General features: G+C 34.5%; 1 protein-coding gene across 10 annotated transcripts in view; it reads left to right on the top strand.

Moving 5' to 3' along the window:
- PCNX1 (pecanex 1) overlaps nucleotides 1-17,824 on the top strand; it is a 209,014-nt gene that overhangs the window by 134,241 nt on the left and 56,949 nt on the right. For all 10 annotated transcript variants that reach the window (XR_010109817.1, XM_034937738.3, XM_034937744.3 and 7 more), the window contains 7 exons: nucleotides 4,151-4,301; nucleotides 5,987-6,128; nucleotides 6,830-7,007; nucleotides 9,694-9,802; nucleotides 10,915-11,044; nucleotides 14,548-14,606; nucleotides 16,552-16,767. Coding sequence is in view for 9 of the 10 variants with exons in the window: in XM_034937738.3 (XP_034793629.1) it covers nucleotides 4,151-4,301; nucleotides 5,987-6,128; nucleotides 6,830-7,007; nucleotides 9,694-9,802; nucleotides 10,915-11,044; nucleotides 14,548-14,606; nucleotides 16,552-16,767 (985 nt within the window). In the remaining variant the exon portion in view is untranslated. The remainder of the gene's footprint in view (nucleotides 1-4,150; nucleotides 4,302-5,986; nucleotides 6,129-6,829; nucleotides 7,008-9,693; nucleotides 9,803-10,914; nucleotides 11,045-14,547; nucleotides 14,607-16,551; nucleotides 16,768-17,824) is intronic.

Consider the following 17,824-nt stretch of genomic DNA (forward strand, 5'->3'; position numbering starts at 1 on the left):
ATAATGATCTCCAGTTCCATCCATGGTATAGCAAATGACAAAATCTCATTCTTTTTTATGGCTGAATAGTACTCCATTGTGTATATGTACCACATTTTCTTTATCCGTTCATTCATCTGTTGATGGACGCTTAGGTTGCCTCCAAATCTTGGCTAATATGAACAGTGCTGCAACAAACATTGAGTACAGATACCCCTTCAATAAAATTGATTTCCTTTCTTTTGAGTATATATCCAGCATTGGGATTGCTGGATAATATGGTAACTCTATTTTTAGTTTTCTCAGGAACTTCCAAACTGTTCTCCGTAGTGGTTGTACTAATTTATATTCCCAGCAACAGTGGAAGAATTCAGCAGTGAAGCCATCTGGTCCTGGGCTTTTCTTTACTGGGTGACTTTTTATTATGGCTTTGATCTTTTTACTTGTTATTGGTCTGTTCAGCTTTTGGATTTCTTCATTGTTCAGTCTTCTTAGGTTGTATGTGTCTAGGAATTAATCCATTTTCTCTAGATTTTCCAATTTATTCGCATATAGTTGCTCATAGTAGCCACTAATGATACTCTGAATTTTTGCGCTATTAATTGTAATATCTCCTTTTTCATCTCTGATTTTATTTATTTGGGTATTTCTTTCTTTTTCTAGCTAAAGGTATGTCAATTTTATTTATCTTTTCAAAATGCCAACTTTTTGGTTCCTTGATCTTTTGTATTGTTTGTTCATTTTAATTTCATTTATTTCTGCTCTTACCTTTCTTACTAGTTCCTTGAGGTACATCATGAGGTTGTTTGAACTCTTTCTACTTTTTTGATGGAGGCATTTATTGCTACTATACTATACTATACTATACTATACTATACTATTACTATACACTTCCCTTTAGCATTGCTTTTGTTATATTCCATAGGTTTTAGTATGTTGTATTTTCATTTGTATTGGAAATTTTTAAATTTTATTTTCAGTTTCTTCATTGACCCAGTGTTCATTCAGGAGCACATTGTTTAATGTCCATTTAATTGTACAGTTTCCAAAGTTCCTCTTGTTATTTATTTTTAGTTTTATTTCATCATGGTTTTAGAAGATAACTTTATATGATTTCAATTTTTAAAAATTTGTTGAGACTTGTTTCGTTGCATAACATATAGTCTGTCTTGGAGAATGTCCCATGTGTTAATGAGGACAGTGTGTATTTTGCAGCTATTGGATGACATAAATGTCTGCTAGGTCCATTTGTTCTGTAGTGCAGACTAAGTCTGATATTTCTTTGTTGATTTTCTGTCCAGGTGATCTGTACAATGTTGAAATTGAGGTGTTGATGTTCCCAACTATTACTCTATTGGGGTCTATCTCATTAGCTTTAATAATATTTGCCTTATGTATCTGGGTGCTCTGGTGTAGGGTGCATGTATGTTTATAGTTGTTATACCCTTTTCTGAATTGATCCCTTTATTATTATATAACGACCTTCTTTGTCTCTTTTCATGTCTTTTGACTTGCAGTTTATTTTGTCTGATACAAGTATAGCTCCGCCAGCATGCTTTTGGTTTCTGTATGCCTGGAATATATTTTTAAATTTCTTCCCTTTCAATCTATGTGTGTGTTTACAGGTGAAGTTAGTTTCCTGTAGGCAGCATATAATTGGCTGTTTTTTAAAAAAAAATTTTTTAAGCAGAGTGTATTTTTATTTATTTATTTTTGTTGACATCAGAATACACATCTGGACAGTCTATATCTTTTAACTGGGGAATTTAAGCCATTTACATTCAGGGTTTTTTGCTAGGTGGAGGCATACTCCCATCATTTTGTTCATTGTTTTCTGAATGTTTTACATATCCTTTGTTCCTTTCTTCCTCTTTTATTGTTTACTCTTCAATTTGATTGGTTTTTTGTAGTAATAACATTTGACTTAAAAAAAATCATTTGTTTATCTTCTTTACCAATGTTTTTATCCTTTCCTGTGTTTTCATGATGGTGATATCATCCTTCTGCTTCTAATTATAGGACTCAATAATTTCTTGTAGAGCCAGCCTAGTGGTAATAAATTCTCTTAGTCTTTGCTTTTTGGTAAAGGTGTTATTTCTCCTTCATTTTTGAAGGATAAAGCTTTTCTTGGTATAGGATTTTTAGCTGAAGAGTTTTTTTTCTTTCAGCACTTAGAATGTGTCACCTCACTGTCTTCTGGCTTGTGAGGTTTCTACTGAGAAATTAGATGTTAGTCTAATGGGGGTTTCCTTGTATGTAACTTAACCCTTTTCTCTTGCTGTTTTCAGAATTCTCTTTTTGTCTTTGACTTTTGACAGTTTGACTATAATGTGCCTTGGAAAAGACCTTACTGGGTGAATTGTATTTGGAAACTTTGTGCTTCCTGTGTCTAGATGTCTGTATTTCCTCTAAGACTTGGGAAATTTTCAGCTATTATTTCCTTAAATAGGCTTTCTATGCCTTTGCCATTTCTTCTAGAAACTCCAAAATTTAAATATTTGGTCATTTTTGCACTGTCACATATATCATGTAAGCTTTTCCCTCCCTCCCTCCCTTCCTTCCTTCCTGGGGTTGGTTGGTTGGTTGGTTTTTTTAAGATCCATCTTAAAGTTGAGAAATTCTTTCTTCTGCTAGATCTAATCTATTGTTGAAGTTCTTGCTTATATTTTTTATTTTATTTGTTGAATTCTTCGGTTCCAGAATTTCTGTTTGGTTCCCTTTTATGAAATATCTCTTTGTTGAGTTTCTCATTTAGGTAATAAATTGTTTTCCTCATTTCTTTGTATTATTCATATGTGTTCTCTTGTATCTCACTGAGTTTCCTTCATATCATTATTTTGAATTCTTTTTCAGACAATTCATAGATTTCCTTTTCTTTGGTATCTTTTACTGGAAAATTATTATGTTCCTTTGAAGGTGTTACATTTTCTTGCTTTTTCATGTTTCTTGTGTCCTTACATTGATATCTGCACATCTGATATAACAGTTTTTCCAATTGTATGGATTGTCATTTGGAAAGAAAGACTGTTTCCTTTAGATATATCTATAGTGTTGATTGGACAGGATGCTTTGGCTTTGGTTCTGGTTGTGCATGGTAGTGTACTCTCCGTATGATTTCTTTGACTGTAATTAGTGGTAGTGATGTCTGTGAATTCCTTAGTGACTTAGGCTGCATTTGTTAATAGAGGCTGTGGTGAGGCATTGCTAGGGATACAGATGCTAGGTAGGCTAGTCCTCAGGTGCCAGTAGTGGCTGCAGTAGGTTGGGTGTGCTAGTCCTTGGCCTATGGGTTGGCATACGTGGGCGCTTGTGATGTTGGGTCTGGGCAGGCTGGTCCTTTGGTCTACAGTCGGCATACTTGGCTATTGGTGGTAGCAGGGAAGAAAAGTTTTAAGATGCATAGATCTTTCTAACAAATGATTATTCTCCAGTATGAATCAGGATATAGCAGCTCAGATGGCAATCCCTGTTGAAAGTCTTGCCACAACCTTCATAGTCACAAATGGTCTCTGTCCTGTGCACTTGGACAAGTATGCATCAAGCTTTTAGGCCTTGTTGTAATTGGTGATGCAATCCAGGAAGGAACAGATGACCCTCCTGCGAAGCATGAGGGGTAGCAGTGGAGATACTGGGCTCTGCTGGCTGTGATGAACAGGTCAGTGATGGTTATAGATGACACCACCACAGTGACCAAAGCCAGCGGCTGCAGGGCAGCGGGGCCTCCATGCTGTGGGACAGGCACACAACCGTGTGCTAAGCCATGTACTGTGAAACAGTGCACTCAGCCAACTGTTCCGGGTGGACCCCACCTTACCCCATTATCTCTGCTGCTGAAAACAATTTAATACATTGCTCTGAACATCTCATAGAACATTCATGTAATAGGCAATACACCTTAGGCCACTCTCTCATTATACAATAGTGTAAGACACCAGAGAAAGTAGTTAACCCGTTTCAAAATATCTGTGATGTATGAATAGTCACTAACTTTCAAGGCTGATCAGAACAAACTACATAATTTAGAAATGTTAACTGTAGAAAAATGTTTAGTTCTTATATTCTAAAATGGACGTTGTCCACTATCAGATGGAAAATTGAACTGACAAATTAGAATTTCTACAATGAGTCTCAAAATCACTCCTAATTTTATCACTTTTATTATTTTTTTTAGCCTGCCCTCAAGTATGTGTTGTATACATTGGTTGGCTTTGTGGGTTTTGTAACCCATTATGTGCTGCCTCAAGTTAGAAAACAGCTACCATGGCACTGTTTCTCTCATCCTCTGCTAAAGACACTAGAGTATAATCAGTATGAAGTTCGAAGTAAGTATTTCATTAGCACTTTTCTTTTTAATACTATGAGTTTTTCCCTTTGCTATATTGATAGATGACTGAGTTAAGTGAATATCATCACAGAACATTTGGCTTGTGTTTCTTTTGCTTAAGTTTGAAGCCGTTAATGAATCTAGTCTCTTGCAGGATGCTTTAATTTAGCTGAAATATGAGTATCAGTGCTACAGTGCCAGTTTTCCACAGAAGAAACTTACTTCTCCCCTCTCTAAATTGTTCTTCACAGACTTCTCATTGATGAATCCTCCTTTGTGTGTCCATTACTTCTCTTTCCTGACCCTACTCTTCCCCCTAATTAGTTTTCAATGCCATATACAGGCAATCCAATCCTCTTTAAGGCCTCTCTATTTGAAATAGTTTTAACTTAATGCGTAGGGAGGAAGAAAGGTCTTTGTTCCTGTTTCTGCCAGAGACACTGTGTCCTACCAGATAAAAGTGTAAAAGAGTTGACAAAGTAAAAAGAAATTAAAAACATTTTTATTAGCTGTTATTAGTTCAGATTTGCAATAAAGTATAAAAGGATGGAAAAGAGATAGGCTAGTTCACTTGCCAAGCTTTTTCCTTACCACTGTAAACCCTGACATTTCTTTCCTGTTATAAGTATTCAGTTCTTGTTCATTGGCCCCATTTTCTGTAATATATTGTACTTCTTCATTTTAGAGAAATAATAAATGTTCATACCTATGTCATAATTTATTATATACCAATGATTAAATAAGCCAACTTTTTTCTCACACTTTTTTTTTCAGTTAGCGAATTACTGTAGAGTAAATCATTCAGTTGCTTGAAGATAACTTTTTTAGAGAACTCTGAAGCCTTTGAAAGCTTCCTAATAAATAAAAATGACATGAAACTGCATAAGAATCTTTATTGGCCCATTTATACCATCAGGAAAATAACTCAGAATGAGATATGTTTTTAATGGTGAACTATTACTGCTTTCATATATAAATGATGACACATATCTAGTTTGTTTTAAAGACCAACACTTTTCATTAACATAAATTATTGATCTTATTTTTTAAATCTTAGAACATGTAGACTACAAATTCTGAATCAGCATATCATTTTGACATTTATAGTACTAACAGCAAAGTTGTTTTTTTTTCTGGTACCGATTTTAGCAACTGAAAGAAAAAATATTATTTCTTAGAGAACTTCCTAAAGCCAGGTGATGCTATTTTCAGATAGCCAAAGAACCATGTTTTAAATCTTTTAGTTTATCCTAGACACTTTCCCCAATGAAATAATATTGTAGCATTGGAAAAAAATATTTTTGGCAATGAAAATTGCTCTTAAGTATGTGAATTCAAATCATACCATATTTTTATTTATTTTGGGTGGAAAGAGCAATCTAATGATCTTCAGTAATCTTTTTTCGATAAGTTATAAGCATAAATGAGAAAAGTTATGGTTAAAAACTGAGGTTTCAAGAATTAAAGTTGGAAACTCATCTAAATGTTAAATCATGTCTAAGTTGCAAATTTGTAAGTATCTCAGAGCTCATAGAAGTTGACAGTTGATTAAAGTACTGGCTTTTTAAAAACATTTTATTTGTAGTTTGGTACTAAATTTGAGTTGTAAAATTTTTCTTTCTCATCACATTGACAAACTATACATTTGATGACATGTAGTCTTGATTTATACTGCCTTGTTAGATGCAGCCACTATGATGTGGTTTGAGAAACTTCATGTGTGGCTTCTTTTTGTGGAGAAGAATATAATCTATCCATTGATTGTTCTCAATGAACTGAGCAGCAGTGCAGAGACAATTGCTAGTCCAAAGAAACTGAATACAGAGTAAGTATAGTAGTCTTCTAATATTGTCTGACTACTGGGGGCTGTTATAAACAATGTCTTAAGTTGTTGATCAAATATTAAATAATTGTTTCCTTCATGCAAGGCACTGTGAGATTAAAAATTTAGGTGACATTTTGTCCTTGACTTACCTTTTTTAAACATTTGTTTCTGCTGTTGGCATATTCTCTACTCCAGACATCTCATTGTCAATTGATATTTTATGAGAGGACATTTTAAAATAAGGTTAATTTTTAATATTATGTGGCTATTTTGATGCACTATGTAACTTACACCATATAGATGGTCAGTTGCCTCCATAGTCATCCGATGAGCCTGCCCAATAGAGTAGGTACCTATTGTTGAGTCAAGCATTAATATGTTTTTCATTTGCTAAATGCAGTTGGTGTTAAAGTAATAGAAATATTGAGAAACTAGAGAATCAGATGTCAGAATTACAATACTATTATTTTTAAAACATAGTCCTTCATATAAAGGATAAGAATCATAATTAATAGGATTAAAAGGGAATAGTCAGATACTTTCAGGATGTGATTTACCTAGCTCTATACATCATTTTTGGAAGCTTACATTTAATGTATATATTATAAGCTTAGTAAAGTAAATGGTGAATTTTATTTTAAGTTACTGTCTCTTCTAATGTTTTCAGTCATGAGTTGATTTGTGTTTTCTTTGTGCCACAGATTAGGTGCTTTAATGATCACCGTTGCTGGTTTGAAGTTGCTACGATCCTCCTTTAGCAGCCCTACATATCAGTATGTTACAGTCATCTTTACTGTGCTGTTTTTCAAATTTGACTATGAAGCTTTTTCAGAGACCATGCTGTTGGATCTCTTCTTTATGTCCATACTCTTCAGCAAGGTAATTTATCACTGAAAGGAATATCCTTATCTATAAAAACTATCTCCCTGAGTTATATGCTAGTCAGAATTTTTCTTATATTTCATGTGATTTATTATTGTTTAAGTAATAACTCTCTTCAACCAGTTATTTAGGAGCACATTAGAGTCCCTAAACAAAGATAGTCACTGTGATTTATAAAAGATATATTTCTTGCTATAGCTAAGAAGATAAGATTAAGTTATATAAAACAATTAGAGAAACATTAATAAGTATATTTTAAAATATATAGAATCTCTCAAAAGGTATATAGTTTTGAATAATTTTAGAAACAGAAGTGGTAATAATTGAATTGGGCTCTGGCATAGCCCAATGAAGCAGGTAGAGGCTGAGGAGACTGAGGCTAGGTGGGAGCAGTCAGAAATTAGCTTGATGTGATATTTGCAGAATACTCTGAACTTTATAGGCTTCTGCTAAAATTCATTATCCACCCATAAGATAGATGTTCTAGGCCTTTTACAAATAAGATGGTAAAACCTTGGTCCTCTGCCTCCTAACCCAAGAATCTTTTTGCTGAATCACACTGCCTTTCTCAGTGAAATAGGCTGTACAGTCAGATTATTTGTCAGTGAAATAGTGATTCAATTTCATGTTAACACTGACCACATACAAAGGACTTTGACATATATTATCCCATTTGATAGGTAACAGAGAGCTGAAGCAAATGAACAGCTACAAAACACAATGAAATTCCAATTTTAGGGAAGTTAGCCTGGTCAGCCACATTTGGCTTCATTTGGGGAAGAGAGAACCTAAAGGTACGGAGAACAGCTTAAGCAATAATGACAGTAATTCAGATGTGATAGTAGTCTGATCTAGGATGGGGAACAGTAAAAATGGAAAGCTGTTAATTTGAACAAATTGATAGTCAATTTCAGTATTGTGATAAATAGCTTCTAAAATATTTCAATATTATATCTGTTCAGTCACTAATTTGTATTTTTATCATTTATTTCCTCTTCTAGTGAGTATGGTTATTAACCAAAGGAGGAAGCCAGAAAATTAATCAGAGAATTGTATAAAGAAGCATGTGGTTTCCCACAAACTCAAATATTTAGATTGAAAATTGTATTTCATCTTATACTTGTTGGAAAAAAGTGAAAGTTGCAGTACAATATAAAGTAAATAATCTTTGAAATGTAGTTGCTACACTTAACTCTGCATTAGTTTGGATTTTCTTAATACTTTTTATTTGTTAAATATATTTTTTAAAACAAAAAACTGTTTTAGAACTGTTCTAGATGCTTAGGCTACACCAATGAACAAAACAGAGAAAGCTTTCCCCTTGAGTTTGTATTTAAATTGGTCAGTAGATAGAATTTAACAATGATAATCAGTAATATTCAAGGGGTTTCTTCAGATACATTTTTTACATTAAGATATCATTGTAAGGTACATCATGGATTTAATAACCTTTTAAGAAAAATTAAATGTATACAAAAATCCCTTTGCCTACCATCCTTTACATATTGTTACATATTGTTCTTTTCTTTAATATTATAGTCAAAATTGGAATACAGTTTGTTTCACAGTTAGAATCTGAAGAGCTTTCTGAGTCATTGCTTTTAAGTCATTATAATGGCATCGTGATGATATACATGCTGCTTTTACTTACCATGATCCTGATTATATTAGTGCCGAGGATTGCATAATTTTCAGTCATGGCAAAAATAATTTTGAGTCATGGCAAAAATACTGCAGTTCATCTACATTTTTTAATTGGTTGGAGTTGTGATTTCTTTTTTAAATTGGAAGTTAAGTTCATTTGTAAATCAGTTAAAGTATTTTAAAGGATGAGGTGAGTGTTGCTTAATCATGCAGAGGCAATCTTGGACAAGTACAGCAACTCTGTTTCAGCATTGAAGAACTGTTCAACTGTAGCATATTCAACCTTAAATGAAATTAAAATGTGTATCCTGTTTCCACTGACAACAATTAAGGTTATGAACAGATGCCTGGTATACACAACTAAATTTCTATGGAAACAGGCAGTGACAACTGTATTACAACTGTGGTTTTTCACATTCCTTTTGACATTACATTTAAAACATAGTTTCCAAAGCACTAAAATTTGGGGAAAATGTGTCTTAGAATAAAATAAATATATGTATTACTTAAGCTTTGCAGACATCTTGATTTTTTTCTTTTTTTAATTTATTATTATTATACTTTTTATTTATTTATTATTATTATTTTAGGGTACATGTGCACAATGTGCAGGTTAGTTACATATGTATACATGTGCCATGCTGGTGCGCTGCACCCACTAACTCATCATCTAGCATTAGGTATATCTCCCAATGTTTTTTTCAAGAACAGTTATTTGGCTGCTTTCTACCTTACTTTGTTTTGCTTGTAGTAGCATAATATGGCCAGTAGAAGGCATATAATTTTTTTTAAACAGATGAAACATAAATCCATATATAGCTACCTATCTTTACTTATAAAGTATCTTTACTCAGAAATAAATGCAGTGTTTAGGCAGTTGATATATCTTTTCCTGTTATGCAAATGGCAAATAATTTCAATGCCATTTCCCTATTAGGAGAACTTCTCCTAATACATTTTACAGGGTTTTTATTTTCTAATTCAAATATCTGATAAGTTTTTTTTTTTTTTACTGACAGCCATTCTTTTCCTCCTGCAGCTTTGGGAACTACTTTATAAATTGCAGTTTGTGTATACCTATATTGCCCCGTGGCAGATCACATGGGGTTCTGCTTTCCATGCTTTTGCTCAGCCTTTTGCAGTGCCTCGTATCCTTCTAATTAAAGTTTAATAAGAATGGACAGTCATATCCTCGATAAGAATGTTGGTTTATAGGCATGACCTTTCACGGTATAAGTTTACTGTGTAATGAATTATCAAAAATTCATAATCTTGGCCGGGTGCAGTGGCTCACGCCTGTAATCCCAGCACTCTGGGAGGCCAAGGCGGGCGGATCACCTGAGATTGGTAGTTTGAGACCAGCCTGACCAACATGGATAAACCCCATCTCCACTGAAAATACTAAATGAGCCGGGTGTGGTGGCACATGCCTGTAATCCCAGCTACCCGGGAGGCTGAGGCAGGAGAATCTCTTGAATCCAGGAGGTAGAGGTTGCAGTGAGCCGAGATTGCGCCATTGCACTCCAGCCTGGGCAACGAGAGCGAAACTCTGTCTCAAAAAAAAAAAAAAAAAAAAAATCATAACCTTTTATATCCACACCTATATTGTTGATTGTTTAACTTGTATTAACATCTGTGGCCCACAGATCATCTGAACATAAGAAAACTATACAGGTTTTGTAAGAAAGTAATGCTGATTTAAAATCTTACATTTGCATATGTGAATATTAAAGTCCAGGAATCTTTAATACATACAAGAAATGTTTAGCATTATTTTTTAATAAATGAAGGTACAAAACATTTTTTCATAATGTGATTATGAAATTGATAGAATTAAACTTCTGTAAAAAATTGTCTACTCCCTCGATTTCTTAGAAGTATTTTCTAAATAATAGTAAGGGTTAGTAACCACATTGATATGGAAAGACAGACTTATGGTATCTGCAAGTTTTAGTTTTACCCTTGTGGAAAATTGAACTCTAACATCTCTTCCCAAGATTAATATATGAATTTTACCAAATACATATTAGCAAATACTGATTTGGCTCCTTTGAAAGCAGCATACCAGGTTGTACTTTCTGTATGTCTTTCTGTTGGTGACCCCTTAATGACTGCCCAGTGATACCTTCTTTTGTATTCTTCTGGTGAACCTCAGTTCTCTAATTGAGGTAATCTAAGTGTGTCTGCTAGGTTTTTGCGAGGGTTTGTTTGGCATCTGTGCTCAGATGAATGTCAGTGTCCTTAACTAGTTTTCCCATAGATTCAGCCATGCTGTTTATTCAGGCTGCTGTCTCGGCCTTCTTCTCTACTCCACTGAACCCCTTTCTGGGAAGTGCAATATTCATCACTTCATATGTCCGACCTGTGAAATTCTGGGAGAGAGACTATAAGTGAGTAAAGTAAAACACTTGAAAAACAATTTTTATCTTTCCTACTGGGAAAAACTATTGACAGCATTATTATTAGAATTTATGGTTCATAATTTATTGTGTTGAAATATTTATTTTTGCTAAAACTTAATAAATAGTCTTAAAATTTGAAAAGTATATAAAAGAAGAGGCCAGAGGAAATTACTTTTTATTTTTCTTTCTTTCCTTTTTTTTTTTTTATACAGGGTCTCATTCTGTTGCCCAGGCTGGAGTGCAGTGTTGCGTCTCTGCTCACTGCAACCTCCACCTCCTGGGGGGCTCAAGTGATCCTCCTGCCTCAGCCTCCTGAATAGCGAGGACTACAGGCTTGAGCCACCACGTCGGTTAATTTTGGTATTTTTTTGTAGAGATGGAGTTTGACTGTGTTGCCTATACTGCTCTCAAACTCTTGAGCTCAAGTGACCCACCCGCCTCAGCCTCCCAAAGTGTTAGGATCACAGGCGTGAGCCACTGTGCTCAGCCATTTTTTCCTACTTAAAAGATATTTTTAAACATTGTTCTGATTGAATATGTTCATGTTTATATTTTTTCTTTCAGTAATATTAGAATTATTTCACATTAATAATACTCTGCAACTTTATGCTATATAATATCGTTATAACAGTCATAATGAGTTATAGTTTTCTTAGAAATACCTGGCTATTTCTAAAGCTAAATTTTTATAGGTTATTTCTGCTGTTTTGAGAAGATAAGTTTGTAATGACCATCTTTGTGCATGAAGTATTTTCTCCATTTAGGCTTAGTTCCTTGGGCTAGCTACTTAATCTAAAGCTTAGTAACTGTCCTTGTATGTAATCTCTCCAAATTTCATTTTGTTTCAGAAAGCGTTCCTAAAAAGGGAATGCTTTTAGGAGTTATGAGTTATGGAGCATAAACATTTTTAAGGCTTTTAATATAAACACATTGGTTTAGAAAGAGCTTGTACTAATTTATAATTCTACTGACCATCTCCATGACTGCCCTTCTCTCTATACTTTCACAAATTGGCATATTTAATAGGTGAAAATTGTAATCTCACCTTTTAAACAGTGGGCTAGTTTGTAGGTTTGAAACTTTTACTCTGGTCCTTTATCTAAAACCACACATGATATTTCCCATTTTGGTGAATTTTGGTGTTATTTATTATTATTCCTCTGGACCAATTAGCCCAAAGTAATGTTCAGTGGCTGCAGTTCTTAACTTTTTGGATTTAGAACCCCTTTATACTCCTTTTTTTTCTTTTCTTTTCTTTTTCTTTTTTTGAGACAGAGTTTTGCCCTTGTCATCCAGGCTGGAGTGCAATGACACAATCTCGACTCACTGCAACCTCCGCCTCCCGGAGTGCAATGGCGCCATCTTGACTCACTGCAACCTCCGCCTCCCAGGTTCAAGCAATTCTCCTGCCTCAGCCTCCCGAGTAGCTGGGATTACAGGCGCCCACCAGCACACCTGGCTATTTTTTGTATTTTTAGTAGAGATGGGGTTTCACCATGTTGACCAGGCTGGTCTTGAACTTCTGAGCTCAGGTGATCCACCCGCTTCGGCCTCCCAAAGTGCTGGGATTACAGGCGTGAGCCACTGTGCCCGGCCTTATGGTCTTAAAAATTATTGGAAACACCAGAGTTTTAAAAATATGGATTTTATCTACTAATATTTACTAGAGTGGAAAGAAAAACTCAAAAACTTCAAATGTTTACTTATTAACTAATTTAAAAATAACAATGTCGTATCTATTGTATATTAGCATAAATAACATTTTAAAGTTAAGAATAACTATATTTCCACTCCCCCAAAAAATTAGTGAGAAGAGTGGCATTGTTATATAGTTTTGCAAATCTCTTAATGTCTGGGTTATTAAAAGACAGCTGGATTCTTGTATCTACCTGTACATTCAGTCAGCTGCAGTATATTGTTTTGATTGAAGTAGCTGAAAAAAAAAATTCACCTTCACTCACCATGTTGGCCAGGCTGGTCTCGAACTCCTGATCTGAAGTGATTCACCTCCCTTGGCCTCTCAAAGTGCTGGGATTACAGGCATGAGCCACCTTGCCCAGGCAAAAAAGAAGTATTCTAATAGCCTTTTAAGACAATCATGGATATTTTTCTTTGATCTTTCACTGAAACCCAAGAAATGGGAGCTTCTTAAAAGCTACTTGCAATATGGAATCTAAAACCATATCTGTGAACTTGTGGGACTATATTACATCAAAATCCACTCATCTGTCTTATATCCTGAATGGATCTTTTACCCATGCATAATTTTTTAACATTTTGTGTTGGTCATTTGGAAAATACTGCTTCACTGAGTAATGTAGATTTTCTAAATGTTGATACATTTTATTATGTAGTGATTTTAAAAATATGTTCATTGGCATCACCACCAATCGGAAAGAAATTTTAATTATTGGGAAGTTGTCAAGCTTATGGTGGTAGATAGGAGTTTCCCAAATTTTAATTTTTGCTTGAAAATTTGGATTTTTATTACTGTCAACAAGTATTGCCGGTTGTTTTCCTTGAAATAACAGGCTCACTTTCTTTATTTTTGGGAAATATCTGTTAAATGACCACATCTAAATAATCTCATAATTTTTCCATCAGTGTTAAGTAAAAATGGTGTTCCAAGAAAAAAACGCAGCTAGTTCAGCTCGGAGTTCAAGCAGTTGCACAGATACTTTCCCTCATGACAGCCGTTGTACTTCAGAAGGCAGCAGAAGTGCTTCATACGTATTTTCTCATTTTGCCATACAGAGTATTAAAAAGGCCTTTACTGTGAGTTGAGATTTATTAAGGTTAATACTTTTTATTGCTTCATTAGGGACATTTTTTTGTGAAACTTGGACTTTTTGTTTGCTTTATTGTGCAAGTGTGGCAGCGAAGGGTAGAACAGTTTGGTGCTGCTGCCTTGATTAATGCCCAGGCACCACAGTCTTACCCACCATTGCTTTAGTACCACCAGTGCAGTTGTCAACACAGTGTAAAAAGCAAATAACAGCTCAATGTTACTTTGAAAATAGTTTTGATCTGGAAAACTGCCTGAAAGAGCCTTAGGTTCTGTGGACCACATTTTGGGAACTACTGTTCCAAAGAACATTGCATCACTGAGCATTAATAGATACACCTTCCTTTGGCAAAGAATGTTCTAACCTCTTTGAATTTTTAAGAACCATATACAGTATACATTTTTTTCATCCTGGTCAGCTTTTTTCTCACAGTGCATGCCTAGATGTCTTTCCATACACTGTACAATAAAAAAAAATCTGCTATGTTCATGTGTGGTGAAGGGGGAAGAATTTTTTTTTAATTTCCAAAAATGTGCTAACAAGGCATTTTATCATTATACTAATCACAGATTTTTTCCTGAGATTTTCATAAAGTGATAACCTTTATTTTATACATTTCCTATAGTTTCTTCCTCAGTCTAAATTGTTAAATATTTTTTAATGTAAAGAAAGTTACTAAAAATGTTTTATTTTTATTTTCTTCAGCACAAAACGAGTGGATCATTCAAATACCAGATTGGCTTCCCAGCTTGATAGAAATCCAGGTAATAGCTCTATTTGTGACTAAGGAGGCAAGACTAAGGATTTGTTTTATATATATATGTTTATATTCACTCCTAACTTGTTGGGAATCCTCTATGAATCCCAAATATTCACTTTTAAAAACTAAATATGATTTGTTTTACTTTAGCAAAATATATATAAATTACAGTATCTACAGTTTATATGCCCATCTTTTTATAAAATGCACCTTAAGAATGCTTATAAGAATGAAAAATTCCATTCAAAGATTGTTCTTACATAGGTTAAAATGTAGAAAAACGGTTAAAATAAAACTGGTCAGATGTTTGAAGGGTCTGCAGTCAGACTGAGACATGTTTTATTAGTATGTTTCCTTCCACCCTTCCCTCAATGTTTTGGTCAATATTAATTTAATTTGATTCAGTTTATTGTTTACAGAGATGTCATCAAGTGGGAGCATATAGCCAGTCAGGATAGAGCTTCAGTGGGTGACACCTTGCTGGTGTTACCATTATCTAAAGTCTGGTTCTTAGTTTTGTCATTTGGGAAACATCATTTTATTGGCCCACCCAATAGTAATCTGTCACAGAGAATCAGAGATTAGCATATCATCCAGAACCTCAGTGTATTAATTTACTAAAATAAATATTACTCCCAAATACACTGGAATATTTGTATCCATTTGACTTATAAATTCCCTCAAATCTGATTAATTCTCAGTGATAAAATTGGACTAAGGAGAACTAGTTATTTGATACTAATGACCATCATCATCATGTTCTGGTAGAGAAAATAAGCATTTCAGCTCTGGTATGTGCTTGTAAAGGGCTAGATTTCTCAGGCTGATGATGCCATCCTGCATAACCAAAGGCCATGCCCTGAATCAGTATATACATTTTTGTGTTGTGCTGACATACAGTTGATACAGCCATTTTGTTGACATTAGAATTTGGAGTTTCCCTTTCATTATTTTATTCAATTAGACTGGGTTTAAAATAATTATTAAGCTCTGAATATTTTACCATTCTCCAATACTATGCTTGGGGCATGCATTTACAGATTATTGCTTTGCATGAGTTACTTCTAGAGATGGTCATGTAATTTATTAAGTGATGTTTATTTTAATGTTTTTCTTTCTTTTTCTTTTTTTTTTGGAGACAGAGTCTCTCTCTGTCACCCAGGCTGGAGTGCAGTGGCACAGTCACCGCTCACTGCAACCTCCACCTCCCAAGTTCAAGCAATTCTGCCTTCTCAGCCTCCCATGTAGCTGGGATTACAGGCGTGCACCATGATGCCTAGCTAATTTTTGTATTTTTAGTAGTGACAGGGTTTCGCCATGTTGGCCCAGGTTAGTCTCCTGGCCTGAAGTGATCTGCCCACCTCAGCCTCCCAAAGTGCTGAGATTCCAGGCATGAGCCACCACGCCCAGCCTATCTTAATGTCTTTTTTTAAGGTTCTCTGTTGCTATATACAGTTTATCTCTGCTTAATATTAGCCATCTCAATATGGCTAATATTGACTAACCAACTTCTTTTTGATTGTCTTATTTGTTCAAATCTTGTATTATTTTATCTACTTCCTTTACTAAATAGTCTTTTTGTTCTTCTTCTGAATTCTTTTATTTTCCTCATTTCTCTTGCATGGTTTTAATTATAAAGCATATTTTATTGAATAATTACGAACTGTTGAAGAGGTCAAAAAGTCCTTAGATTGCTTCAAATCAAATTCTCACATTTTGTGAATGAGAACCATAGATTCCAGGAGGTTATATGACTTCTAAATCTAAATTCAGAAACCTTTTCCATTTTCCTGTTTTACTTTTATATAGAAACTGTAAGGGTATGAATGTTATTTTCCTTGTCAAATTAAATATAACCCCATACTAGAAGTTTTTAATATTTTTAACAATCTTGTTTGTCAAGAGGACTTAAGGTTAAATTTAACTTTTTTTTAAATCCCTTTTTATAGGATCAGATGACAACAATCTGAATTCCATCTTTTATGAGCATTTAACTAGATCCCTACAACACAGCCTCTGTGGTGATTTGCTACTAGGACGGTGGGGAAACTACAGTACAGGGGACTGTTTCATCCTTGCCTCTGACTATCTCAATGCATTAGTACACCTTATAGAGATAGGCAATGGTCTGGTCACTTTTCAGCTGCGGGGACTTGAATTCAGAGGTAAGACATTCATTCACCTTTTTTTTCTGTAGCATACTCCTGTGGCACCTTAGTTTTACATGTTTCTATCTCAAACCAGAAGTTGTCATAGAATTAGATATTTGGGATTGTGGAATGAGAAAAGTTGTTAAAGAGTAAGTATTAGATTTTTTCACCCCACATTCCATATTCCAGGAAGAATCATGTTTGCAATATGGCTTTATATGTAAAGGTAGTAGCATTAGTGTGTAATTGATCTGTTTTGCTAGATATGTTGAATTTCTGTTGTTCTGTGCTTGGTCTCTTGCTGGTCCCTTTTGTGACGAGTTGCATAAATTTTTTAGGTGGCTAGCAGCATGGAATGCTGAATTTTTGTGTGAGGCAGAATAGTTAACTGAGTTATGTTCATATAAACACCATGCCTTTGTCTTCCAACAATTTTTTTTAATTGAGGTGAAATTCACATAAAATAAAATTGATATTTAGAGCAAAGAAATCACAGGAGCGTTTAGTACATTCACAGTGTTGGGCAGCCACCACCTCTGTCTCATTCCAAAGCATTTTCATCACTCCAAAATAAAACGGTGTACCCATTAAGTAGTTACTGGCCATTTTCCTTTCCATCAGCCCTCTACAATTTTATATACTGATAAAGTTATTTCTTTACAGAAAATCATGCATTCAGAAACATCATCTTTATGTTATCAATTCCTGTAAAACTGAATAACATGTAAGCACAAGTAGAAACTGGTTTCACAGGATGCTTGAAGTCCTGGTACTGAATATCTTTCCAGTCTAGGAAACATTTCGACTTGAGTTTTCAGAGAGTTTTTCATCTATTCTAAGTGCTTTGGAGTAGTTTTAGTCTGGAATAGAAATAAGAAAGCATTTGACTAGAAAGAGAAGGAAGTCAGATCTGTAACCCCATAGCTTTATTTTCATCCTGGTGTTGCATAAGAAGGCTTGCACCTTAGCTATGTAGTGTCTATGTTAGTGGAGCAAGTACTAGTCTGGAAGTTACATTGTTCGCTAGAAATAAATCTTTAGCTATGCAGCACTCAAATTAATGGAGTAAATG

This window comes from Pan paniscus, chromosome 15, assembly GCF_029289425.2.
Source record: "Pan paniscus chromosome 15, NHGRI_mPanPan1-v2.0_pri, whole genome shotgun sequence".
NCBI classification, from domain to species: Eukaryota; Metazoa; Chordata; class Mammalia; order Primates; family Hominidae; genus Pan; species Pan paniscus.